The sequence below is a fragment of the Poromitra crassiceps genome, assembly GCF_964638095.1.
Source record: "Poromitra crassiceps genome assembly, chromosome: 5".
NCBI lineage: Eukaryota > Metazoa > Chordata > Actinopteri > Beryciformes > Melamphaidae > Poromitra > Poromitra crassiceps.
The window spans coordinates 30,685,731-30,713,716 of record NC_139642.1 but is presented as its reverse complement, the minus strand read 5'-3'; the positions used below and the strand labels follow the sequence as shown (position 1 = coordinate 30,713,716).

The following is a 27,986-nucleotide window of genomic DNA, read 5'->3' as shown; positions in this document are numbered from 1 at the left end:
TTAAGACAGGGGGGGATTATTTCCAGATCCCTGGTTGTGTAAGAGCCACTGCTGTCAGCCTATAAAGCAGGTCCTGGGACCACACAGCCGGCCCGGCCCGGGGAGAGCAGACCACAGAAATAGACTGGATAGAGAGACAGCATAGAATAGAGCTTCCTGGTGCCATTCATGGTCTACTCTATACACTGACTGAGGTCGAGACAACGACAACAAAACAGCACCGGGTTCTTGCAGATGTTTGATGCCCGTCGGACCAGAATTCTTTTCGACTGCCGCCAGCTCCATTGTTTGAATGCAAACATCAAAGCGACTGGAACAGAGCGTGATGCACGTTAATTAAAGAAGCGATCAAGAGCGCCGGGCCCATTGACTTGTTTCCCTGCGACGAAACTTGACAAACACTTTTGGCCTCAAACTCAGTGCCACGGGAATAGTCAATGAAACAATGCCTTTGCCATGGTAACAAGCTTCAAATATTCAAATAGGGTTGCAACTAACAATTGTTTGCATTATCGATTAATCTGTCGATTATTTTCTCAATTAATTGATTAGTCGTTTGGTCTATAAAATGTCACAATTTGGTGAAAGTGTCCATCACTTTTTCTTCAAAGCCCAAGATGAGTCCTCAAATGTCTTATTTTGTCCTGACCAACAGCAACAGGCCACATTCACAACCCAGTTAACTGTCACAAAATACTAAAGAAACCCAAGAGAATTTTAGTATTGTTTATTAAAACCTAGTCTATATAATTATTGGTTATAAAAAAAAAAGCCAATTAATTTTCTGTCAATCCACTAATTGATTAATCGCCTGCTCGTTGCAGCTCTAGGGTCAGATGTTACATGATCAAAGGTTCTGCCAGTGGACGGACCAAATCACCCTTGTTGATTGAACAGGAATGCCACCGCTTTCCATTCTAATTCTGTGGAGCGGACAGACGTGCGAGAAAGATCTGGTCCTTCTCACAGGGCAGGCCTCTTCCTGACTACTCCTGAAGGAAGAGGCCCAGCAGAAGACTGAGAAACTGGACACCTCTGTTTGAGGCGAAAAGGCCTTCAAAAAACACAATCTGGCCAGACCGATAGCCCTATTTCCACAGCAACGTCCAATCAGAGTGACGTCTGTGTCTGAGGCCATTAGACTGTTATGACTAGGGATGTGGAGCTCTGTTCTAGTGTGACATGGCCATGATTTACGATGCCCCGTGTACTACTGCGGTGGTATGAATTTCTGGGGCTGGTAGTACACTTACAGTAAATCTTACACCTTGTAATAACATAAGACCACTTCCAGTCAAAAGACTATAATCAAATACAAATCTATTACATTGTTAAGACTCTGTGACTGTTGGTATGTCTTTATAGTCAGGAAAAATAGCACAATGACAAGAAGGGTATCAATTATATGAAGGGTTTGCTATGGCACGATGCTTAGAATGACAGAATGACTATTCTCGCAAATGCAGCTTATGAGATACATCACCTGTGTCTATCCTACAATGATTAATATAGATTCTATGTTGTGATTTGTTGCAGCTGCTTTTCATTTTTTCACTGGAATGGATTTGATTATGAATTGACATATTCTGATGTAATTCGATGAAATGCTGATGATTCACTAAGCCCTGAACAAAACCAAAAGAATATCCTGCAGCACCCTCTAGAGGACACAGTGTTCAACACCGTGATAATAATCTCACCTGTATGTGAAGCAATAAGGGGCAATTGTCTTCAGCAGGGATAAGGATTAGCAAATGGGACATCGTGTTGGATAACTTAACAGGCTGGGGAACATACATACGAAAATAAATAAATGCACCTTCAAAATATTCCATTTATTTGTTTGCTCCATTTTATTTATATTTAGGCTGTATCTATTTGTAGAAACTACTACTGCTACATTGTTAGCCTAGGTAAACCCAGCCCCCACGTGACCTGCTCTCTCAGTTCCCAGTCACTAGCACATAGTGACTGAGAACAGGTCTGAGAGCAGGTCACGTGGGGGATGGGTTTACCCAGGCTACTACATTGTTACTATACTGTGTTGTCTATTCTGGATAATACTGCAACCACTATGCTTAAGTGCTACTGTGTGTATTTCTACCTTTTTTCTGTTTTTTCCTTGTTTGTTTGTTTTTTATTGTTGTTGTTGTTTTTATCCCCCTATCCCTCACGTGGTGTTGACGTGTTTGTCTTGTGTGTTCGTTATAGAAAAGAGATGGTGTCTGTACGATCGTAGTTTACATGTTTGTGGATATTGCTCTGGCTCAATCGCCATTCTCATTTTTTTTTAAATCAAACCAAAAGAAAAAAATATATTCATTAAGATTTTGTCAATAATCTACAACAAAAAACATGATAGTGACAAATTACAAAGAAATATTTTAGAAATGTTGCACATTTTGTGAAAATGAAATACAAGAATATCTCATTGAAATAAGTACTTCTTTTCATTTCTTCGAAGCATGATGGTTATATGACAGTTTCCCATTTCTTTACACAGTTCTTTGCAATTTTATTGAAGTCGGCAAGGTCTTTTGAGCTGCAAGGGTTGAGTAGTACAGTACTGAACCCTCTGAAGCAATACTCTGTAGACACATCTTTAGAAGCAGTTACAGCTTCCAGTCTACAAATCGACCTTGCAGATTTGCTCAGAGATCGATGGAGTTGGACGAGGAGCATCGCTGAACAGCTACCTTCAAGTCATTCCACAGATTTTCAATGAAATTCAAGTCTGGGCCAGGACTTTCCTATTCTTGTTCTGAAGCCATTCCAGTGTTGGTTTGGCTGGGTGCTTAGGGTCATTGACCAGTTGGAACAGAAACAATTGCCTCAAACTAAGGTCTTTGGCACTATGAAGCAGTTGCTCCTTATGAATGTGTTGGTATATGGCCCAGGTATTTTGATCTCCAGATTGCTGTCATGCGCATCTTCCTTTCCAGGGGTGGCTTCCTTCTGGCCACTGTGAAGTGCTGCACTAACTGTTGTCCTTCTAACAAGATCTGACGCAGGTCCTTCTTCACCAGTTACGTCTTTCTTCACCAGTTATGTCTTCCCCCAGTTTGGTCAGACAACCAGCTCAAGGAGGAGACTGGATAATTACATATCCCCCCCCCCCCATTTCCTAATGATGGAGCCTACTGTGCTGTTGAATTGAACTCACAAAATGGTCACTAGATCTCTGCCTCCTCACAATTCTGTCACTGAATTGTTTTTCTTGGACTTCATGACAGTTTCTGCTCTGACATGCCATATCATCTGTGTGTTTTGTTCTAAATCCTGACCAATCGATTGAATTGGCCACAGGTGGCAGAGACATCTCGAGGACATTCAAAGGAATTTGGATCCACTATCCTATTGTAATCAAATTCTAATTAAATATTTTAATAATGTAATCACATTTTCTATTCAGGGCCAGGCTGTAGCATCGCAAAAAGTGGGAAAAGTCAAGGAGTTTGAATACTGTCCCAAGGCACTGTAAACTGTGCAAGGTTGGCAGGCAGGGTAGGGGGCCAACTAGAAGTCAGAGGGTTTCTGGATCAATCTCTGGTATCATTAATGTCCAATACTACTGTCTGAATGGATTTTTATTTTATTTATAAAAGGTCATCAATCATCCCAGCCAATGGAGAACCAAATACCAGCAGGGCAGGTATTGTGTAGAATAGATTTAAGCATAATTGGTTTTAGGGAAGAGAGAGAAAAAACCATAGTTGTCTTACTTTTTTCGCAGAAGGTTCCAGCAAATCCAGGGGAGCATGTGCAGGCTCCACTCACATGGTCACAGAGAGCCCCGTTCTGACAGTGGCACTGCTGGGCACAGCCTTGTCCGTAGCTGCCATTCACACACTCTAATGGTGGAGATACAGAGGGGGCAGAATATCAGGACACGAGTATTATTAGCAATGCAACACATCTTAATGCTTTTAACCTCTGCCTGGGATCCAAATTTAGTCTGTTCTTTCATTACTATATGTACTGTTGTGTTATTTTATTTTATCACCAAATAAATTCATTCATTCATTCATTCATTCATTCATTCATTCATTCATTCATTCATTCATTCATTCATTCAAGGAAGTGAGGACTATCCCAGTACTCATTGAGCCATAGTTGACTTAGGAAATGCTCACATTATAAAGTGAATTCCAAATCACTAAAACAAATTACAATGTCACTGAAATAGAACATGGTTTGGTATAATAAAAAAAAAAAAGAATATCCAGATTATTACATTTAGTATTGTACATGAATGATGTTATAACAGAGAATCACCGCATGGTGGCAGCATTCACCAAAATATATCTGCTGAAAGAGAGAGAAACGGTCTGTGATACAGTCCAACAGTATTCTAGCTTCTTACTCTTTTCACAGTGGTCTCCGCTGAAGCCGGCCTCACACACACACTGGCCGCTAACTGGGTCACAACCAACCGAGCTGTCCTCACACTGGCATCTACTGGCACAGCCGTGGCCCCAGTAACCAGATTCACATGCTGCGAAGGTCAGCAAACAGTACAGTGAAAACACACTACAAGCTTTGCCATTTTGCCATTTTACCTTTCATATCTGCCACTCTACCTTCACTGTTATGACTGAAATGAAATATAATGTTCATTTAAAAAAACATTCTTACGACTTGTGCAGCCGTGGCCACGTTTGCCAGGAGGGCAGGAGCAGCCTCCAGTCTGTGGGTCACACGTAGCATCAGGCGGGCATGAGCAGCGCAGTGAGCAGCCTGGGCCGTGGTACCCAGGAGGACACTCTACACAGACAGGATGGCATTCAGGGGACATGCTTTAGTCATCCACCATGCCTGACTGACACGATGGGTTTGTTAGAGGAACTGTAAAAGCTTTGACTTCACACATCAAGAATTTAAATAACAAGCACAGCACATTATATATTCTATATTCTAGCTTCATCAATTGATGTTTAAAGTCGAGCTGAACATCTGGACAGTGTGTGACTCCTTATTGTGACGTATTCCGAGTGAAACAGGGTAGAGAGGCGGGACATAGCGTGTGAAGGAGTTTGATTTGACCGTTGAAAAGTGGGCGTTTCTGGGGTGAGGGACTGGACTGAGCGAGTGCTGCCCTGCTCTCAGTGCCTCAGAGCAGAGGGAGAACACAGTCCACTAAATAATGTCTTTTACCGACAAATCTGAAACCTACCCGTTTCCTACATTTCAATAACAGTCTATGTTACAAACACAATATAATGTCAATTGGACTGTGTGCTCACTGGCTAGTTCACTACGCCCAGCCCCAGGGCAGAGTACCGGCGGTTGGCTCCCTCCGGGCAGACAGCCTCCTCCTAGTCGAGGCAGAGAGCCGGCTGCCGGTCTTGAAGCAGGCCACAAGCCACATTAAATAGTGATATTCCTAGAAGGTGACTTAATGAGCCAATTATGTCTTTCAATCATCTACATTAAATTGAGTCATTACCATTTGGTTTATTTTTTATCTTACATACTTATACTTATCATTAACATTTAGGGGCTAGCAAAGTTTCCCGATGTCGGCAGCCATGTTGTCTGCTTGGAATTCTCTCCTAGGCATGAAGATTGATTGACAGCTGTCATCATCATCATCATCTTCAACCGCTTATCGGGGATCGGGTCGCAGAGGTAGCAGTTCCAGCAGGGGACCCCAAACTTCCCTTTCCCTGGCCACATTAGCCAGCTCTGACTGGGGGATCCTGAGGCGTTCCCAGGCCAGCGTGGAGATACAATCTCTCCACCTAGCCCTCGGTCTGCCCCGTGGTCTCCTCCCAGCTGGACGTGCCTGGAACACCTCCCTAGGAAGGCGACCAGGTGGCATCCTTACCAGATGCCCGAATCCTTACCAGATGCCCGAACCACCTCAACTGGCTGAGAGCTGTCATGTCATGGAATTTAATACCTGTAGTATTAGTTGATGTAGGCACACTGTAGAATTCATTATGAATGAAGACAACCTGGTTGACTGTTGATGTGGAAAACCAAAGAAATTGGGGTTTTATTCATTTTTTGCCATACATTGTCAAATAGGGGCACCAGGGATGTGATCTAAAATAGTTAAAAAGTAATTTTTCATTTCAGCTCGACTTTGACACAATGTTTTAATTTGAAACATAAGGCGTTGAATGAGTGGGCAAAATATTTTTAAGCAAGAAAACAAAAGCAGATGTGTAACAAAATGCACAAATGATCACAAAATCAGTTTGGTTCTGCTGAAGTTGGGTCACACTCACCGACTTGGCAGAGTGTCCCAGTGAAGCCCGGCTTGCAGTCACAGACACCGGTCTGCTTGTTGCAGGAGCCTCCGTTCTCACAGGGACTACAAGATGACTGGCACTTCAACCCCCAGAAACCAGCAGGGCAGTCTGGGGACACCGAAGAAAGCATCAGCAACCCATTTAAGTGGCCTACTGCTTAGTAAAATCAATTAGAATTAGCTGAATAATTTCACTTGGAGGTATTCAATGGGTCTAAACAGACTAAAATGTCTCACATGGGGCAGTGCAGTTTGCCCTGTCCTATAGGTTACTGCCAGAAACTTAATACTTACTAATACTTATAATATAAACTGTCTGATAATAACCTTATGGTCTGTGATAAGGTTAAATATCTTGGAAATTTTATTACAGAACAAAATGACAGATGATGATGATATCTACAGGCAATGCCGCAAAATGTATGCACAAGCAACTACCCTGTCATGAAAGTTTATCATGTGTATGGATGGACTGAAGGTGTCTCTGTTTAAAGCATACTGCATACCACTCTCTACTGCCCACTTGTGGTCAGCTTACAGGAGGGCAAGCATGCATAGACTTCAGGTTGCATAATGATGCCATGAGGATATTGCTCAGGAGACCCAGATGGAGCTCTGCAAGTGAGATGTTTGTGACGGCAGGTGTTAACACTCAACAGGCACTGTTGAGGAACCTGATGTATACATTTACCTGCCGACTGAATGTATCACAGAATGCCATTGTCATGCTTCTGGCTGCTGTAGTGATGTCAGATATCAGTCACCTCTGTGGAGGCACTGGTACAGTTCTCTTTTATGAAGGCTATACTGTATATTATTATTATTCTTTTGTTACTGCTTATTTGGCTTTTCTTAATGTTGTATGTTGTTTTTTATATGGACCGTGAGTCTGAAATAAAGTCTGGATTGATTGATTGATTGATTGATTGATTGATTGATTATAGGACAGGGCCAACTTTGTGGTTGCACAGGAGCACACAGAGGAGGAACAGTTAGCAGGTTGATAACATGGTGCACTCAATGTCCTGGTTCAAACTGTTATGTCTTCCTTACACTTCATATTAAACTACACCACATCATATGCAACTTAATAAGGCAGAAATGCCCTAGAAATAGCAGAAATGCTCCAAAAATAACACTGAAAGATAAGTTATACTGTAGGTCTACTATATAGTTTTCCATGTTCTGTTATGTACAGTACCTTCCTGACATGAGTCGCCTGTCCTCCCAGCAGGGCAGATGCACTGTCCAGTCATGGGATCACAGGCAGCCCCTCCACAGTCACAGGCCAGAGCACAGCTCTCTCCATAGTGTCCTGCTCTGCACGCTGACCACACAACATTATACAACAACAATGAAACAAGAAACACATGGCGGCACAACACATCTTAGTACAGAATTGCACAATACAGCATAAGACATTCCAACACAAAATTACACAAACTGGTGAATGGTTTAAGAAAGAGAGGGAGAAGCGGAGGTTTATTTATTTATTTAGTTTCTGCCAATAGTCTCTTTAGTAGTCATTGGAATCGCAATGGCCTGGAAACTAAGCTAGACACAATCCAGAAGATGTGAATGATTTTATTATCATTATTTTATCTCTCTTCGATAAAACAAACAAGCTGAGGCCTGGACTGTGCATCAGAGCGGTCATACTGTAACTCTGCTGTGTTATCTTGGGCCACTCCATAGAGACACAGAGTTATGAGTTTAACAGAGTGTCCATCTGGACAGCATAGAGACCTGAGCCACCAGAACTTTCCATCAGCAAGCAGCCAGTGGAAGCCCTGCTGAGCAACACACATTCCTTTCACACATGCACACGCACACACGCACACATGCACGCACGCTGGTTGTACATGATAACTGGAACACCTGTTCCTTATTGATTTCACAGACTAAATCCACTTCCTCCATGGAAGAAGGTGTATTGTATGAAGACAGGTTAGAGAAGGATTTGTAGCCATTATGGCAACAGAAACTGATTGTGAGAAAAGAGATGCAACAGAGAAAAAGGCTTTTCTGATATGCTGTCCTCTCAGTCTACATCCATAAAACACGCAATACTGTATCGATATTTCAGAAAAGTATCGTGATATATCGCCATATCGATTTTTTGCACAGCCGTGTGTTCAGTGACACAATAAGAATACTTTTTATTTCAGTGCGTTCAGTAAACACACTCAACACTCTGTAGCTTTGACTCAATTTGTCCACTAAATTATCAATCTAAAGTGATGTACATATTATTACACTAGTGGGTGGTACACAGCAAATTAAATTTTCAGTAAATTATGTAGAGTATTGCAATATATCGCAATATGTATTGTATCGCAATGTATCGTGATACAATCGCATCGTGACCTATGTATTGTGATACGTATCGTATCGTGAGGTCCTTGCCAATACCCAGCCCTAGTATGCATACAAGAACACGTGTGCAAGCCCACACAAAACACTGACACACAAGACATACTAAATTATGTGTATGCACAGTGAGGTAAACCCCTATTACGGTTTAGGACCACATGAGGGTGCTGTGGAGCGGAGCTTTGTGGAGGGACACATACATCAACAAGAACTGTGTTTGAAATGTTCAAAAGGTAACAAATGGCCTTAAGGATGTATGTGAAATGTTTATGTACGTGAGACTCTACAGTATAATTTACACCTGCAATATACTTGATTGTATACAGTACACTTACGATGTTTTCCATACACCGCTCTGTACATGTTAGTAAATGAAAAACATAGATCTTCTTGACGATAGCATATGAACAAACTCCATTATATTGAGTTAAAACAGCTCTTGGTACTAAAGCTTGTCTCACCCAATTGACATTTGTCTCCGTGAAGGCCTGCAGGACATCGCTGGCTGCACTCTCCAGTCCCGGGGTCACATGACCCTCCACCTGGACAGTCACATGGCTGCTCACAGCCGGCACCGAAGAAGCCAAACGCACAATCTACACACACACACACACACACACACACACACACACACACACACACACACACACACACACACACACACACACACACACACACACACAGAACGAGATAGCATTAAAGGACCAACGCAAAATACATTTCCAAACATTTTGTGATCACATGCCGACATGCCTCGTACGTTGGGTAATTCCACCCAAACACCTCTCTGTGATCATCAGGGCCGGGTCTCTAGCATTCACAGCTCATTCATAAACTGCTTTCCCAGGATCATGTGTTCCCTAAATCAACTGCTGGCTGCAAGAACAAGTTAGGGAGTCAACCTCAGAATGCTTACACACTGTAGTAAAGACATTTAACTCAGAGCTCAGTTTTTTCATTCGTGTGATCTTGCATGTCTTTTTTCATGAAGCTAGAATCCAGATCACTGCTCTGTTCACCCAAATAGTTTGATTCCATTATTATGATGAAGACTTTGGAGGCACCAAGGGATTCAACTCCTGGGAAACTCAACTCTAAAAAGCAATCATTGTCCATAAAGCTGGCGGTTTCAAGTTTGTTGTCAATGGACTCTTGGCTCTTCTTTTTTCATAATGAGCTGTCCCGGATCATGAGAATAACATTATGTGAATTTAGTTTTAGAGTGGACAAGCAATTTTTGAATTTGACTGTAATTTTATTTAATCTGATTCATGAGTTAGCACATCATCCGCTGTGCTGTAAAGGTAATCGGATGCAACCTGCCATCCCCTCAGGGCCTGCACATCGAAGTGGCCTCGTAAAATCACGGCCGACCCCTCGCGACAGACTCTTTGAAATGCTCCCCCTCAGCAAGAGACTGAGGTCTGTCAAGACTAAAACCTCTCGCCACAAGAACAGCTTCTTCCCAACTGCCATCAGCCTAATCAACAAGGCTTGAAAGCACCCCCATCATACGTCACTTTAAAGCAGCAGCAGCTGCGACTTTCTTGACATGCACAGTTATCTTTTAAATGGACAAAATGTAACATGTGTACCCCGTGACACAATTCAAATGGGATCAAAAAAGTAACGTCGTTCTCCGTTCACCACCGTTGTATTTTTTCCGACACTGGTATAGGGAGAAAGGCAGGAAGTGACGTTCACTTTGGCTCTCTATTGGTTGCTTCGACGTGTCATGGCTGCTCCTCTCGTCAGAATATTTTACTCCATTCATGACTTCCTCGTGCACCTTTTGGACTGTGGGTTCCTCTTTGTCCCTCAGGTCCTTCTGATTCGCGTGTGTGTTGTTGAATATATTGGTCTGCACTTTTTTGTGATTTTGCATGTAATCTGATTACCTACTGTGCCAATAAAAGGGATTCTGATTCTGAATTTAAATGAAAGATGTATTTGGGGATCCTCAGGGGGTCCTTCACGTAAAAAACACGGCTAGACAAATAGCAGTTTGCCCATTTTGGGGGAGCTGTTTTAAATACCCTTCGTTGCAAAATAAACAACTGGATTAAAAACACTGTTCTGCAGTGTGTACCTTTCTCACACTGTGGGCCATGGTATCCAGGCTTACAGGAACAGCTTCCCTTCTTGGGGTCACAGCCAGTGGAATGTTCTAGAACACAGTCGCATTCCTTGGAACAGCCTGCGCCATGGGTCCACCTGGGACAGGCTAAAGGGAGACAGACAGCGCTAAGTTGACATTCATTATGGTATTTCAGCATCTTCTCATACAAGGTTCAAAGCTTACAAATAGTTATGCACCCTAGATTTGTGCTGTACCTTTGCAAGGACAGCTGTCTTGATTCATATTACGCCTATGACTGGACAGCAGCATAACATTCGTTATGGTTAAATAAGAAAACACTTTTGCTGAAAATGACAGCTTCACTCACAGTAACGATCTTGGTATGAGTTGGGAAATTGAACACCCATCCACCACACCCCGACCTCCACACCCGACTTTTCATCACACTATTTAAATGTCTGTTTGTTTAAGATGTCCGTCCCCCTGCTTCCTGTTTCACTCAATTCATAGAATATCAAACACAATTTGGGTGCATTACTTTTCCGAAGTATAACTATACATTTGATCATATGAGATCAGGCTGAGTAGTTGGGTAAGTGCAGAGTTTGAGAGGGGGACACCTAAAGGAAATGTGATTATGATAAAATGATCACAATAACAGTGATGATAATTACTATTGTTGATATGGTTGTTCATTTTGTTATGCAAACTTGATCTGAAAGTTCCTCTCTAGGTAACGGCACCATTGAACAAGATACATGATGGTGTTATGTCAAAACGAAGCACTGCCAAATCCCTACCGTGGGTTTAGAACAATCAATCTGTATGAAATTTGCCAGGATTCTCCCTCTTCAGCAACAAAACTGAACTTAACCCCACCCTGTCCCGCTTGACATTGGCTGTTTGTTAGGTGCAGCTGCACTCTCTGGTTACACCCTCTCCACCCTCTAAGTGTCCCGCTGCAGGATAGAACAGACAGCTGTGAGGTTCTGATAATATTCGACTCGCGCAGGCTCCCATCATGCAAACTCAGCTTGGTCTTGGAGGAGTGAGCAGCTTCCACGCCGGTTTGAGACATTTTGCTTTAGCTTTGGAAAGCCAGCCGCCATGTCCACCATGTCCTTCCGCCGGCTGAGGACCAACCCCAAAACACTGGAGGATGTCAATGTGGTGATGGAGGAGCTGAAGAACCTTTATTATAAGAGGCTGCTGCCCATAGAGAAGTACTACTCTTTCCATCACTTTCACTCGCCCAGCTATGAGGATGCAGACTTTGACAACAAACCCATGGTCTTGGTGATGGGTCAGTACTCAACGGGGAAGACGACTTTCATCAGGTATTGCAATTTGACAGAATTTAAATCCCTTTGTAGATCTTCGAAGACAGTGATTCTCAACCTTTTTCATATCACGGACCCTTATTTAGTCCACATTAGGGCCATAGACTTTGATGAGAGTTTGTCTCTCTGACCCAAATCTGATAATATTTCTATTGTTGGATATGATTTTGTCCAGAATCCTGTGACTATATGTGTTGTAGGTAGAGAGATAGCAGCAAAACCATGCTCAAAACAGCCATTCCTCTACATTCTAGTAAATTAAATTATGGGGAAGTTGAACAAATCATCAATTTGCTGGGACCCCCCTTGGAACCCTCTCAAGGACCCTAGTGGTCCCCAGACCATATGTTGAGAACCACTGTTCTAAGCATCTGAATGATTGGAGAGGTTTTGTGTGTACAACATGTATTATGCTGAATGTATTGTTGGAGGTGTTGAAGATGTGAATATGTGTGTGTGTGTGTGTGTGTGTGTGTGTGTGTGTGTGTGTGTGTGTGTGTGTGTGTGTGTGTGTGTGTGTGTGCGTGTGTGTGTGCGCGTGCGTGCGTGCGTGCGTGTGTGTGTGTGCGTGTGTCTATGTGTGTGTTTTAAGGTATCTCATAGAACAAGATTTTCCCGGTAGCAGAGTTGGGCCCGAGCCAACCACCGACTGCTTCACTGCCATTATGTGCGGACAGGTTGAGGGAATTATCCCGGGAAATGCACTTACAGTGGATCCAAGAAAGCCCTTTCGCAACCTCAACTCTTTTGGGAATGCCTTTCTGAACAGGTGAGGGGGAGGGAGGGAGAGAGAGAGAGGGAGACAGACAGAGAGAGAGAGAGAGAGAGAGAGGGAGAGAGAGAGAGGGAGATGATGGTGATGTGAAGGAGGAGGAGAGATGTTTCAAGGATCTCTTACTTTGGTAACAACCCTACAAAATGTTAAGATCTCGCGAGAATCCAGCTGCCTTGCAAGGTTAACAAAACGTATTGGTTTTCTGATTGATTCAGTTTCTTTCTTTCTTTTTCTCTCTCCCCTTTATTTTTTCTTTTGCTCCTTTCTCTCATGAATATCATTTGAATATTTCTTCCTGTGTTAAGCATTTTCATGAATGGAAACACATGTTGCAGGAACTAAATACTAAAACAAATTTTGCAGTTTGATGCCGGAATTATTTGTTATCTTTATTCATGCATAAAGCTCACTGAAGTGGGATTAGCATTTCAAATCTATGTTTAAGCATCTGCCCCCCCCCCCCCCCTTCTTACAGGTTTCAGTGTGCCCAGCTGCCAAACCAGGTCCTCGAGAACATCAGCATTATCGACACACCAGGCATCTTAACTGCTGCTAAGAAAAAACTGAGTCGAGGTGCGCTACTAAAAAACCTTCCTTCTCATTGTACTTTGGGAGTTAAAAAGCATCTACTTTCACACAGAATTGAATGTTAAACTCTGAAAGCCAGACAGCATTGTAGCTATGATGAGCAAACCACAGCAGACATTTAAAATGCTGCTAAGAGACGAGTCGAAGTGAGAAAATGAAAATACTTCAGCCCAACATACGTCAAACTGTTGAAGCAGAAGCAGAGTGCATGGAAGAATATGACAGCCAGTTGGATAGAGATGTAGTCACTGGGCAGGCTTTAGTTTGCTTTATGGACATATTAATCTATGGGTGTAACCATAATGGCTTGAAACCAGTGGGATATGTTACATATCCCTCTGCTTCTTGAGGCAGTGAGGCTTGCCACATTACATACAATGTTAATGAGAACCCTATGTTTACATTCCTTATCCGCAGGATACGACTTCCCAGCAGTGTTGCGCTGGTTTGCCGAGCGTGTGGATCGAATCATCCTCCTGTTTGATGCCCATAAGCTGGAGTTCTCCGATGAGCTCACCGGGGCCTTCGGGGCTCTGTGCGGCTACGAGGACAAGCTGCGCGTCGTCCTGAACAAGGCCGACAGGGTGGATTCCCAGCAGCTCATGCGGGTGTACGGCGCCCTCATGTGGTCGTTGGGGAAAGTGTTTCGAACCCCCGAGATTTTGCGGGTGTACATTGGATCTTTCTGGTCAGAGCCGAGGCAGCCGTGTGACCACTACCAGCTGTTAGAGATGGAGGAAGAGGATCTGCTGGCCGACATAAGGAACCTGCCGCGCAACGCTGCGGTGCGGAAGCTGAACGACCTGGTGAAGAGGGCACGCTTAGTCAGGGTGAGAGATATTTTCGTTTATCTATCAGAAATCACTGTCAAGCACTATTAAAGGTGATTGCTGGATTATATTAAATATTTTGGAATAAAACTGTTCTAGGTTCTAATCCATTATTTGGGTAAATATCCAAAAATGAAGCTTCAGCATGTTTGGCACTGATAACTGACACTGTTTCAGTTGCACTCATCATGTCTGATTTTGTCCCCTTCCTAGGCTCATTCGCACATCATCAGCTACCTGAAGCAGGAAATGCCGACCATCTTTTGCAAAGAATCCAAGAAGCACAATCTGATCTACCAGCTTCCTGTCATCTTCAACAAGATCCAGCAGCAACATCGAGTCCCAGCTGGCGACTTCCCCGACTGCACCAAGATGCAGGTTGACCACTACTTTATTCTCGCTGCATACAAACCATATTTTGCAAATTGATGTGATCAACTGAGTGCAAAAGATCGTTGTTAAATTCAGAATGGTTCATTTTCAACCTTACCTCCATTTTCAGGAGCGGCTTATGGGTCAAGATTTCTCAAAGTTCAAGACCCTAAAACCAAGCCTCATGGCTTCCTTGGACAAGCTCCTGTCCACTGACATCGCCAAGCTGATGCCCTTACTCCAACAGCAAGAGCTGTGGAAGAGGGCCCTACCCGGGGTGCTGGATGGTGAATTTTTGGGAACATTCAGACCATCTTGTTACAAGAGAGATCCTTTCAAGGAAATCCCAAAAGATGACGAGAGCGGCGAAACAGATCTGGATGAGTGGGCGGTGGAGAAATACAAGCCGAAGTACGACGAGATCTTCTTCAGTCTCTGTCCAGTCGAGGGCAGACTGAACAGCACCAAAGTCAAAGAGTGGATGGTGACCACTCATCTGCCCAACTCTGTGCTGGCTCACATCTGGCGGCTCTCTGATGTGGACTGTGACGGCACACTGGACAATGAGGAGTTTGCTTTAGCCATGCACCTTATCAAGGGCAAACTGGACGGCCACTGGCTACCCAGAGAGCTGCCGTCTCACCTGGTGCCGCCATCAAAAAGGCTACACACAACCAATGAGGAAGAGTAAATGTGACATCAGAATGTAAACGTTTATTCACCCAATATTTAACAGCATTGTTTGTGCCTTATCACTACTGTATAATGTAGGGATGTTACGATACTATAATTTCTACTTCGATACCGATACCCAGGAAAATATCGATACTCAATACCATTTTCGATACCACGGGAAGGGTGGGATGACGACACATCAAGAGGCATAAAAATAAAGTTAGACAGATGGACGGACAGAGGCACACTTCTCCATAATCTAGGCGTGATAAAACTTTTAATTTAGACAGCAGATTAGCCCTGCTCTAGCCATTAGAACACGTTTAGCTTGTTGAAGCAACAGATACCCACCAATGATAGGGAGGGGAAAATCATTGATTTTTCATTAACTCATTCACCGCCAGTTTAGGACTGCCAATATTTAGCACAGGCCAAAGATTTTCATAATTGTTGGTCATCTTTCAAGACCCACAGTAAATTATCTATTAGCACCAGAGTGATTTGCAATACCTCAAAATGAAGATGTACGTCTCTGGGTTCACCAGGAAAAAAAAAGTGAGCTTTTAGCATGTTCTGTACTCTACTTATAGCCATTTATATACACCCTGTTTTCCCCCAAAATGTCTCTCTGAGAAAAGAAATTGCAGAAAATAGCATTTATGTATTTATGCACACAATCTCATGCAGAACTCGCTCTCAATTCTTTTATTTTGAACTGTATTGACATCAGACATGTAAATATTATTCGTTAGGACACAAATGACAAAAAAAAATATATATATATATATATATATACACATGAAGTGCTTTTTTTTTACATTCAACAATACAGTTTACTCGGTGTGAGTGTGCAGACAGACAGACAGACAGACAGACAGACAGACAGACAGACAGACAGACACACCGACAGACAGACAGACAGACAGACAGACACACACACACACACACACACACACACACACACACACACACGATCCCCCTTTTAGATTTCTAACCCCACATAGGATAAGCAATAACCACGCCCTGTGGCGCTGGGATTGGCCAGGAGCAACACTGGAGGGCACGCAGCCCAGCGATTACATGAACCAACTGAATAGCTCTTGAGAAAGGACAGCGGGCTGCTCTGACTCCCGCTTCTGCCTTGTGCCTTGCTGTTGTGTGTTTATTTTGCACCCGTCCTCGTCCATGTCTCCGACTCCCTGTCATATCCCCTGCTATCTGATCGTTCCCGTTTTCCCCTCGGCTATTCAACACGTCCTCACCGCCCTCGCAAACTGATCGATCATTTCCTCATTCCTCCGATGATCAAACACATCTCTTGATTACTTTCTCCCGGCTGGCACAGAGGAAGGCGACTCCAGCTCGTGCAGCGCGCCGAGGCGCGTTTCAATGGCGTTTCTCCTGTCTGCACAAGGAAGCGTTACCAGTTTTCTGCTTTTCCTCCTGCTCAATTTCAAAACAACAGCTGCGGTATGTGTTTGTTCACGTGTTGTCTTAGATGATAGGGACCTGATACCATGTGACAGGCTGGGGAAGTGTTTAAACTACGCCCTGCAGTAATAAAAACAAAAACACGTCAAACACGTCATTGGCGGGGAGGGCTATTTCTGATAACACGTCAAAGACGTCATTGGCGGTGAATGAGTTAAAAGAAAGCACTGATGGTATCGAAAACTGTTGCAAATGAGTATTGTATCCGTTTCAAATATTTAGTATTGATACTTATCGATACTATCGATACCTGTTGCAATGAGTATTGTATCCGATTCAAATTTTCAGTATTGATACTTTTCGATACTATTGATATTTTTGACAACCCTAATATAATGCAATAATTTCCTAAATATAAACTAACCTGGTAATAGCAGTCTGTTGTTTTATAACAAGCAGCCAACTAACAAAGTATCAGTGATGATGAGCCTATTAGTAATACTCATCGTTTAGTCTATTAGTGAACCACCTGAGGATGGTGTTATTTATGTTCCTCATCATCACTGAAGAGTGTAGATTTCTTCCCCCCCCACCCCCCCTATCCCCCTCCTCCGCGACACCGGCTTCTCTTTCAAACCTTTTTCAATCTCAGAGGTACAGAAGGAACTCTCCTTGCTGGACCCAAATAAATCCGCCGGCTTTGACGGGCTCGATCCCAGGTTCCTAAAAGCAGCTGCACACCTCATTGCGGCCCCTGTCTCAACTCTTTTCAATCTCTCTCTTCAACTCTCCACCTTCCCCCCTGATTGGAAAACAGCCATGGTCTTCCCCCTCTTCAAGGGTGGCACTGGCTCTGATCCTAATTGCTATCGGCCGATCTCCATCTTGCCATGCCTAGCCAAAGTCATGGAGAAGCTGGTTCACAAACAACTCAACCACTTCCTTACATCCAACCATATCCTTTCAGACCTACAATCTGGTTTTCGATCCGGTCATGGATGTCTGACCGCCACCATGAAGGTCCTCGATGATGTCACCTCAGCTTTGGCCAGCAAGCAGGTCTGCTTAGCCACCTTTATCGACCTGGCTAAAGCCTTCGACTCTGTCGAACACAATACCCTGCTGCGTAGACTCTCCAGCATCGGCTTGTCCCCCTCCTGCTGTGATTGGTTCGCGAGCTATCTCGCTAACCGTATCCAGCAGGTGAAAACTGGGAACATCATATCTGATCCTCTTGCTGTTTTCAAAGGTGTGCCACAGGGCTCTATCCTGGGCCCTATCTTATTTTCCATATATATTAATGATGTTGCTAAAGCAGCGGGCAACTCCCGTATCCACCTCTACGCCGATGATACCATCCTGTATTCAGTTGGCCCCTCCCTCCAATCTGCAGCAACCACTCTCCAACAGAGCCTCACGGACGTAGAGAAATCTTTTCTCAATCTCCATCTCCGCCTTAACACAAAAAAAACAAAGTGTATGCTCTTCTCCCGAATTAAGGATGCCCCCAGACCCCCCAAGATCATCTGTGCCGATGGCACACCTGAGGGCGTGGCCCTGGAATTTGTGGATTCTTACAAATACCTGGGTATCTGGCTGGACTCATCCCTTTCCTTCAATACACACATCAATAACCTTCAGACTAAAATCAAAGCAAGATTAGCTTTCCTCTTCCGCAATAAATCTTCCTTCACTCATCCGGCCAAACACACCCTCGTCAAGTTGACAATTCTTCCGATTTTAGATTACGGCGATATCATTTATAGAACAGCTTCAGCATCAGCCCTCAAAAAATTAGACACGCTTCACCATTCAGCTATCCGTTTCGCCACCAATGCACCCTTCCAGACTCACCACTGTGACCTCTACAATCTGGTAGACTGGCCCTCCCTTAAAACCCGACGATCCCTCCATTGGCACCACTTTATTTTTAAGTCCATACTAGGCAAGACACCACATTACCTCTCATCTCTCCTCCACATAGCAACAAACACCTATAGTACAAGATCAAGCGGGTACATCAAACTTTCTATCCCCAGCTCAACCGCTTATAGAACTGTCTTCGGCCGCACCTCCTTCCGTTTTGCAGCAGCATACGACTGGAATATTCTTCAGAGCACCCTCAAACTTGCAACCCTGACATCACTTTCCATTTTCAAACAGCAACTCCAACAGCTCTTTGTTGACCGCTGTGTCTGCTTCCCCCCCTCATAGTACCCCCCCTCCCCCTTCTCCCTTTACTACCCCCCCTTTCCCTCTCTACCCCCTCCCCCTTCTCCTTTTCCTACCCCCCCTTCTTCCCATCTCCCCCTCCCTCTTTACCCCTTCCCTCCCTCTACCCCCTTTCCCTTCTCCTTTCCTCCCTCCCCCCTCCCTTCTTCCCATCCCCCCTCCCTCTACCCCCTTCCCCTTTTCCTCCCCTCCCCCTCCCTTCTTCCCTCCCCCCTCCCTTTACCCCCTTTCCCCTTCTCCTTTCCTCCCTCCCTCCTCCCTTCTTCCCATCCCCCCTCCCTCCCTCTCTACCCCTCCCTCCATCTACCCCCTTCCCCCATCATGCTGTGTTTTGTTTGGTTTATCCTGTATTGTTTTGTCTTGTTGTGTTGTGCTACGTTGTACTGTGTTGTGTTGGTTCTACGTTGTGCTGTGTTGTGTTATGTTGAGTTTTGGCTCTATCCTATGTGATTGCTGTTATGTTTTATACCCTGTTTTATAATGCACTGTTTTTATCCTTTTTATCCTTAACATGACCTTTTTTGCAGCCCCTCTCCCTTACCCCACAGGCCGTCAGTGTAAATAAGAATTTGTTCTTAATGACTCGCCTGTCTAAATAAAGGTTAAATAAAATAAAATAAATAAAAAGGTTTGAACTCCCAAAGGAAAAGTCAACTCTAAGGTACTCTTTCACTGTTACATATCAATCTGTGATGCGTTCCACGAGTGATTTTGTGTCGACGTGCATTATGCTACGTCTGTACTATACTTTTTTGATGAATCCAATTTCCCTGAGCTCGCCTCGTCTACTTCTACTTCATTAGTGATTTCCTACATTTCCCCAAAATGCTTTTGGACAACCCCCCCACCCAGAGAGCCTGCCTGAAATGGATGCATCCAGCTGTAGTAATAGTGGTGATAAGCAAGAAAGAGTTTTTTTCCCATCGAGAAAAAGTCCGAGTTGCAGCCATTACTCAAAGCATGAGGTCTATTGGGTGCATTGCATTCTGGTCTATTGAGGTTACTTCTTACAGGCTACTGTAGGTTGAGAAATCTATCATACAAGAGAAACCTCTTGTATGATAGATTTATCTCTGTGTGATTGCTGAACATCGGTGCAAAATGGTGAGTCTAGAAAGAAGTTATTTTGGCTGACACCAAAACCTGACATGTAGCATTGATTTTTTGAAAGTTGACCTTTGTTCTCATATTGAACTCCATTCCAGCTGCGGTGGAAACATCGTCTACATCGTTAGTATTTTAGGGTGGATTGTAACTTTAAGTTGTCCTTTTTGGGACTTATACAGCAGGTACCCTATTGAGAATCAGACTTTCTCTCATATCTCATATCATTGCAATGTATTTTTAATTAGTAATGGGAAAATAACATTAAACTCCTGAACTTATTTTGAGTTAGTGATATTTCATTGTTTGGAATAGAATTATCACCATCACCATCATCGACACCAGCATCTTCATAATCATAATCATCATCACTATCAAGCATACTAACATAAGGTTCAGTGTGTACTCACGCAGGTGGCAGAAACGGCCATACAGTCCTGGGGAGCACAGGCAGGCTCCATAGAGGCGATGGCAGCGTCCATTGTTGGGACAGTTGCACGGCCTTCGGCACTGCCTCCCAAAGTAGCCCTGTGGACAACCTGTCAGCATGGCAGGAGTCATGCCAGAAAAACACTTTAGCCTGGAGGCCCAACTTCTGTGAGCTGTGTTCATCTCAAATCATGTCATCTCTGAGCCTGTGTGTGTGTGTGTGTGTGTGTGTGTGTGTGTGTGTGTGTGTGTGTGTGTGTGTGTTTGTGTGTGTGTGTGTGTGTGTGTGTGTGTGTGTGTGTGTGTGTGTGTGTGTGTGCGTGTGTGTGTGTGTGTGTGTGTGTGTGTGCATGTGCGTGCGCATGTGCGTGTGCGTGTGTGTGTGCACTGCGCGCGCGCCCGTGTGTGTGTGTGTGTGTGTGTGTGTGTGTGTGTGTGTGGTGTACACACCATCCTCACAGAGCAGGCCCTGCACCCCAGGGGGGCACAGACAGCTCCCAGCCACAGAGTCACAGATACCTCCATTCTGACAGCGGCACAGACTGTTACAGGACTGCCCATAGGTCCCCTGTGGACAAGCTGGAGAGAGAGAGGGAGAGAGAGAGGGAGGGAGAGACAGAGAGGGAGGGGGAGAGGGAGAGAGAGAATGATAGGGAGAGAGAGAGAGAGGGAGGGGGAGGGAGAGAGATAGAGATAGTTCACAGAGTTGTTGAATAGAAGAGAGCACAGAGTAAATGCAGTGAAGTGAAGGGTTCTGGACTGGAGGTATAGGAGTCAGTGAACACCATCACCTTTCATGCTGTGTTTGCCCACAGTGTGTGCCTTCCTGACTTCCTGATTCTCACTGGCCCTATTAGCAGTTATGACATGGCCCAGGCACCCAGCTGATTCTCACTGGCCCTGTTAGCAGTTATGACATGGCCCAGGCACCCAGCTGATTCTCACTGGCCCTGTTAGCAGTTATGACATGGCCCAGGCACCCAGCTGATTCTCACTGGCCCTGTTAGCAGTTATGACATGGCCCAGGCACCCAGCTGATTCTCACTGGCCCTATTAGCAGTTATGACATGGCCCAGGCACCCAGCTGATTCTCACTGGCCCTGTTAGCAGTTATGACATGGCCCAGGCACCCAGCTGATTCTCACTGGCCCTGTTAGCAGTTATGACATGGCCCAGGCACCCAGCTGATTCTCACTGGCCCTGTTAGCAGTTATGACATGGCCCAGGCACCCAGCTGATTCTCACTGGCCCTGTTAGCAGTTATGACATGGCCCAGGCACCCAGCTGATTCTCACTGGCCCTGTTAGCAGTTATGACATGGCCCAGGCACCCAGCTGATTCTCACTGGCCCTGTTAGCAGTTATGACATGGCCCAGGCACCCAGCTGATTCTCACCGGCCCTGTTAGCAGTTATGACATGGCCCAGGCACCCAGCTGGCCCTTAAAGACGTGCTAAAGCACAGAATTCCACTGCTTCAGGTAAATGTCTGCACACATTCCACGTCACACTTTCTTCATAGTATTTTTTTATGTTACTCTATGGGAAGATAAACTAGTTTACGATCATTCCATGGAATAATAAATTTACTTGGTAAGAGTACAGCATCTTCTATCACATATAGATAATAATACACTGAGTATATACCACTACACAGTGAAATTTACAAAATAAATAAACAGTGGTTACAAAAGTTTGACTACAAAAGAGATGAATATCATAATGCTCTCCAGTGTGATCAACACAGCCTGACGAAGACCCAGTGAGGTTGAAACACGTTGCGTTTTTCTTACCCGTGTCTCCTATTTTTTGAAGTTGTACATTGTATTGTAAACCTGTGCAGGTTACCTGTGTACCAACACTTCTGCATTCAAGTTTTCTCTAAAAAGAAGCCAAGAAGCTCCTTTTTCCACTCTTGATCACAATTTTGTCTTTGAGCTTGCTTGCTTCCACTTTTTCTGTTCCTATCATAATGCTCTGTCATATTAATCAATAAACATAGGATAACTCAAAATGAATATATATGCAGTATACTGTATATACTGTATACTGGATGTACTAAATATTAGGGGTCCTTTACTCTTTACATGAAGTCTCTACCAATCATAAAGAAGGTGATAAAGTGAAGCAGCAGCTCTGAGATCAGTGAGACGTAGATTGTGCAAAAGAGGCTGTAACCCAATATCAGGAAGATCTACCATGAATATCCTTCTGGAGTGAACTTCTTCATTTGTACCATATGTGGCTTTTGAGGCTATAACTTTACAAAATAAGCCCATAAAAATGCCCCATATCTGTCCACAGGTCATGAAAGAGAGGGTTGTAAACTACCTCTTTAAAGGCCATAGATGGGCAAAAAAAATTATGACCAACATCATTTCACCATTATACGTTTGCTCCTTATAGAGCACTATGTGATTCTCTAACAATTCCTCTCATTGCTGCAGGCAGCAATATTGCTCATCTCCCTCACCTCCACATGTTGCCCATGTACAGTAGCATCCCCTTCAGGGAGCATCTGACTGACTGCTTGTAACAGATTTATCCCGTGTGGCTCTCTGCTCATGATTACTGCCCAGTCTAGAGTTCAGGCCAAACACAGCCATTAATCATGAAGCTGGATGGGAACCATGGTGCCTGGCTCTCTAAACCCAGCGCTGGACATCCTTGGCCCCGGGGCGGCGCTCTCGCTGTGGGCCCTGGCCCGGGCGGTGCTCTCGCTGTGGGCCTAGCTGGCCTGGCTCCAGCAGCCCACAGATTGATTCCCCCGGTGCTCCTGTGTTCTGGAGCCCATAAACAAGCCAGCCTCCCACGCCGACCAGCAGACAGCTTTTGATGCATGGCCCGGGACAGATGCACACACACACGGGGAGATATCTCATCGCTCTTTAAAACCACACCACCTTTCAATGGACCGTTCAATCCTATAGAGCTAGAATAGGATGCAATCCTGTGGGAACGAGCTGTAATGTGTTACCGTGTGTGTGTGTGTGTGTGTGCGCGTGCATACGTGCGTGTGCGCGCTTGTCTATATTGCAGGTATCATTGCCATGTATCATTAGCATTACCTATTTGTCATTTTGGATATGATCTGGACACAAATACATTATAATTAGGCCTATTTTTTTTTATTTTTTTTTCCAGCTTACATTTTTAACTTTCAAATAGTTACAGGATATCCTCGAGATAACTATTTTAAGTATCTGGATCCTTCAGGTAAGCATTATGGGGATAAGGTGAATAGTGAATGGAGGTTGTTTGAACAACCAGCAGACGAGCTATGGGATTGCAGCACTTGTTTTGTTTAATTTTTAACTCAAAACCTTCCAATGGTAATAAAAAAAAAGTATAGGTGAATGCCAAACAACAGTGGGTGCAGTGGCTAAAACAACATTTTTTATTATTATGAAATAGTATACTCTCGTGAAGACACACTGCACCACTTAAATGCTGGTTTAGAGCAAAATTTGTTTTGCATCAGAGCTATGAGTGCACTTTTCAACTTTCTTTCCTTCAACTGCTCTTTCTCTAACTGAAAATAGGCTCTCATGCAAAGCAATGAGCGCATGGCCATACATCATCAAGTGGGTTGCTTTCCAAGTACTTATGCAGCTCAAAAAGCCACTCAACATCCAGGAAGTCCTAACATTGACTTTCTGATCCGATATACCTTTTCACATCTCCCATGGAGAACATACTCTTTGTAGGCCTCTTGTTGAGGTTCAGGGTCAGCCAGCTAGAGTGCTCTATCCCTGCAGGAGGTAGGGCAATTTATCATCTTCAACTTCATGCACTGACACATTCACAGGTCTGGACAAAAACATTGATATTGCTAGTGATGTATTGTGAGCGGTAAGGTTCACAGTGTGATCAAACCTCTACGTAGTCACAATGCACTGTACACATCACCAGTAATGGCCATTCCTAGGTGCATTTGAGCATTAAAGTGAGCTCATATAACATGACATATTCATGAACAGATCTCAAACATGAACAAATGTATCAAAGACATTACAGATCAACTATTGAGGGTCTTACTCTGGTTACAGATGGTCCCAGTCCATCCAGGTGAGCATTCACAGCGCCCTCTGTCTGCACTACACACTCCATTCACACAGTCGCTACAGCTCACACTGCAGTCGTCTCCAAAGGAGCCCTCTAGACACACTGAGAAAGAGGGGATGGTAATTACAGACACATTTTTAAATACTTTAAGGTCTGTTTTTGATGTCTGAATAATTGTAAAATGTCATTAAAATAGTTAAATCTCTAACAAAGTGTGCAGGTTAGCATCATTACTCGTGCCTGTGTGGTACCTATGTGGCTGATCAGTTCTCCGCGACGCTCCCTCTGCACCTCTCCCTCTTCATCATTGTCATAATCATCATCATCATCATCATCACTGTGTTGGGGGAAGTGCAGAGCTGCTGTGTACTGCAGGAGCTGAGGAGGCGGGCGGAACAGCAGGTCTGGCAGTCTGTGAACCTCCAGCTCCTCCTCGTCTTCTTCCTCCTCCTCCTCTTCCAGCTCTCTGCCATACAGAGCTACAGACACACCGTACCAACCAAGGTTAGGGACAATCCACTTTCAGTTAGGCAACTGACACGGATGATTCACTTAATCAACCTGATGACTGATGACGATAGTTCACAGACAATCAAGGACACTGACTTGATGACATCAAAATCAGTATTTGAAACTACAGTTCATCTGACAATTCTATTCTGTTTGGGGGCGTCCGGTTAGTGCAGAGGTAGATTCCCTGCCTACAACATGAGGGTTGCAGGTTCGAGCCCCCCATGTTACCTCTGGCTTGGTCGGGAGTTCATACAGGCACAATTGGCCGTGTTTGTGGGTGGGATGTTGGATTAAGGGTATATGTCCTGGTCGCTGCACTAGTGCCTCCTCTGGTCGGCCTGTTTGGGGGGATGGGAAATGGGGGAATAGCGTGATCCTCCCACGCGCTACGTCCTGCCGGTGAAACTCCTCGCTGTCAGTTGAAAAAGAAGCGGCTGGTGACTGAGGATGTATCGGAGGAAGCATGTGCTAGTCTACAACTCTCCCCAGATCGGTAGAGGGGGTGGAGCGCCAGGACAGCAGGGAACAGAGGGAAATCCGGAAAAAAAGAATTGATTAAAAAAAAAAAAAACATCAATTCAGTTTGCAACAAGATTAAATACAAACATGAACAAGAAATCCAGACTATGGACACCTGTAAGATGAATTGCACTCACGGATGCAGGAGTGCTGGTCCTGGTCCAAGCGGAAGCCGAGTCGACAAAAACACTCGTACGTTCCCAGAGTGTTGACGCAGTAGTGTTCACAGCCTGAGCTCTCTGTCGCACACTCATCAATGTCTACCAACACACACACACACACACACACGCACACGCACACGCGCACGCGCACGCACACGCACACGCACACGCACACGCACACGCACACGCACACACACACACACACACACACACACACACACACACACACACACACACACAGCTGGGTGAATGACGAGGAACAGATGATGATTGGATAATAACAACTGGGGCTTATGTTGTGATTTGATGTAACTGAATGATACTTTAAGTGTGGACATTGTCATTATGGCGGTGAAGCGCACACGAGAACCGTTTTGATGTCACTAATAATGCTGATGCACACATGGTTTTACTTCTGAGCAATCAGTAAGTCAATGTGCCGCGGAAACTAGTGTCTCACATAAGCGTGCCGCGGCATAGAGAACAGTGGGCAGCGCTGCATAGAGAACAGCGGGCAGCGCTGCATAGAGAACACGTGGGCAGCGCGGCATAAAGAACAGCGGGCAGCGCGGCATAGAGAACAGTGGGCAGCGCTGCATAGAGAACAGTGGGCAGCGCTGCATAGAGAACAGTGGGCAGCGCGGCATAGAGAACAGTGGGCAGCGCTGCATAGAGAACAGTGGGCAGCGCGGCATAGAGAACAGCGGGCAGCGCGGCATAGAGAACAGTGGGCAGCGCTGCATAGAGAACAGTGGGCAGCGCTGCATAGAGAACAGTGGGCAGCGCTGCATAGAGAACACGTGGGCAGCGCTGCATAGAGAACACGTGGGCAGCGCTGCATAGAGAACAGTGGGCAGCGCTGCATAGAGAACACGTGGGCAGCGCTGCATAGAGAACAGTGGGCAGCGCTGCATAGAGAACAGTGGGCAGCGCTGCACTAGGCAATGTGCTAAGAATCCAGCGCTCTGACCATCGCAGCCGCAGCCGTCTGGGTTGGGTCTGTGTCCGGCTCTGCAGCTGCACTCGTAGCCTCCTGGGTAGTTCCTGCAGGAGTGACTGCAGCACGCCTCGCCCCTCTCACACTCATCACTATCTGAGGATGGCACAGAGAGGGAGTCGGGTTCAGCAGATGGACAGAGACAGAGAAAGAGAGACAGTAGAGAGAGATCATGTAGCCTGGTAAAAAAAAACATTCTGATCACGTGACCTCACACTCTGTTTCGCTCCACGAATCAGTGTGGACTTCCACCCGCCCACAACGATTCCAGAAATTACAATGTAACAGGGCCAATCAGGGACTGTGTGCTAGTTGACGTAACGAACGGGCCAATCAGGGACGCCACTGGCAAAACAGTAGTGGCATCTCCCGAAGCAACGAGCGGTAACCTTAACATTAGTAGAGTGAACACAGGCATAAGTGCAGTTATTTCGATTAAATAACAACAATTAGACAAGAACAAGAGTATGCACCAGCGGATTTGATTTGGCGATGCTGATTGGCTAAAGGAGCTGTCTGTCAAGGTAAGTACTCCCGCGGCCGCCCACTGAAATCGATTCGGGCGGCTGAAAGTCCAGACTGATACGTAGAGCTTAACAGAATGTGAGGTCACATGATGAGGATGGTTTGAGCAGACGAGAGAGAGGAAGAGACAATGAAACACATAAACGCAGACTGGCAGGCAGAAAGAACTAGAACCAGAAGGACAATGAGAATATAGAATATAGAGTACTTACCTACACAGGTCTTCCTGTCCCGGTCCAGACGGTAACCTTGGTTACAGGAGCAGAGGGGGCCGTTGGTAGTGTGCTCACAGTGGTGAGAACAACCTCCGTTGTTCTTCTCACAGCTGTTAACTATCTCCATCTCAATGCCTGGAGGAGAAAAGAGCAAAACCGCAACTACATATAAGCATGAAGCCTTAAGAACGATGCTACATAGCAATTGTGGCTAATGAGGCCAATTATTTTGCCCTATCTCAGTCTGGAAAGTATTAGCCACAGAGGAGAAAGCACTAGCCACAGAGGAGAAAGCACTAGCCACAGAGGAGAAAGCACTAGCTACAGAGGAGAAAGCACTAGCTACAGAGGAGAAAGAACTAGCCACAGAGGAGAAAGAACTAGCTACAGAGGAGAAAGCACTAGCCACAGAGGAGAAAGCACTAGCCACAGAGGAGAAAGAACTAGCCACAGAGGAGAAAGCACTAGCTACAGAGGAGAAAGCACTAGCTACAGAGGAGAAAGAACT

The 27,986-nt window shown here is 44.9% G+C and overlaps 2 protein-coding genes across 2 annotated transcripts in view; one reads left to right on the top strand and one right to left on the bottom strand.

The window, feature by feature from the left end:
- Window positions 1–27,986, bottom strand: part of egfem1 (EGF-like and EMI domain containing 1) — a gene marked incomplete at both ends in the record, with an annotated part of 92,890 nt that overhangs the window by 24,659 nt on the left and 40,245 nt on the right. Inside the window, 14 exons of the mRNA XM_083636617.1 lie at window positions 3,723–3,851; window positions 4,364–4,495; window positions 4,636–4,764; window positions 6,234–6,365; window positions 7,458–7,583; window positions 9,091–9,225; window positions 10,719–10,853; window positions 20,467–20,595; window positions 20,936–21,064; window positions 24,522–24,650; window positions 24,800–25,027; window positions 25,718–25,840; window positions 26,712–26,834; window positions 27,476–27,613. Coding sequence (XP_083492743.1) covers window positions 3,723–3,851; window positions 4,364–4,495; window positions 4,636–4,764; window positions 6,234–6,365; window positions 7,458–7,583; window positions 9,091–9,225; window positions 10,719–10,853; window positions 20,467–20,595; window positions 20,936–21,064; window positions 24,522–24,650; window positions 24,800–25,027; window positions 25,718–25,840; window positions 26,712–26,834; window positions 27,476–27,613 — 1,917 coding nt within the window. The remainder of the gene's footprint in view (window positions 1–3,722; window positions 3,852–4,363; window positions 4,496–4,635; window positions 4,765–6,233; window positions 6,366–7,457; window positions 7,584–9,090; window positions 9,226–10,718; window positions 10,854–20,466; window positions 20,596–20,935; window positions 21,065–24,521; window positions 24,651–24,799; window positions 25,028–25,717; window positions 25,841–26,711; window positions 26,835–27,475; window positions 27,614–27,986) is intronic.
- Window positions 11,826–15,305, top strand: LOC310777355 (EH domain-containing protein 2-like; the record flags this gene model as incomplete). Its single annotated transcript, XM_083637688.1, has 6 exons — window positions 11,826–12,046; window positions 12,642–12,818; window positions 13,300–13,397; window positions 13,830–14,242; window positions 14,456–14,620; window positions 14,745–15,305. 6 exons carry the CDS (start codon window positions 11,826–11,828, stop codon window positions 15,303–15,305), a joined length of 1,635 nt encoding a protein of 544 aa, XP_083493814.1.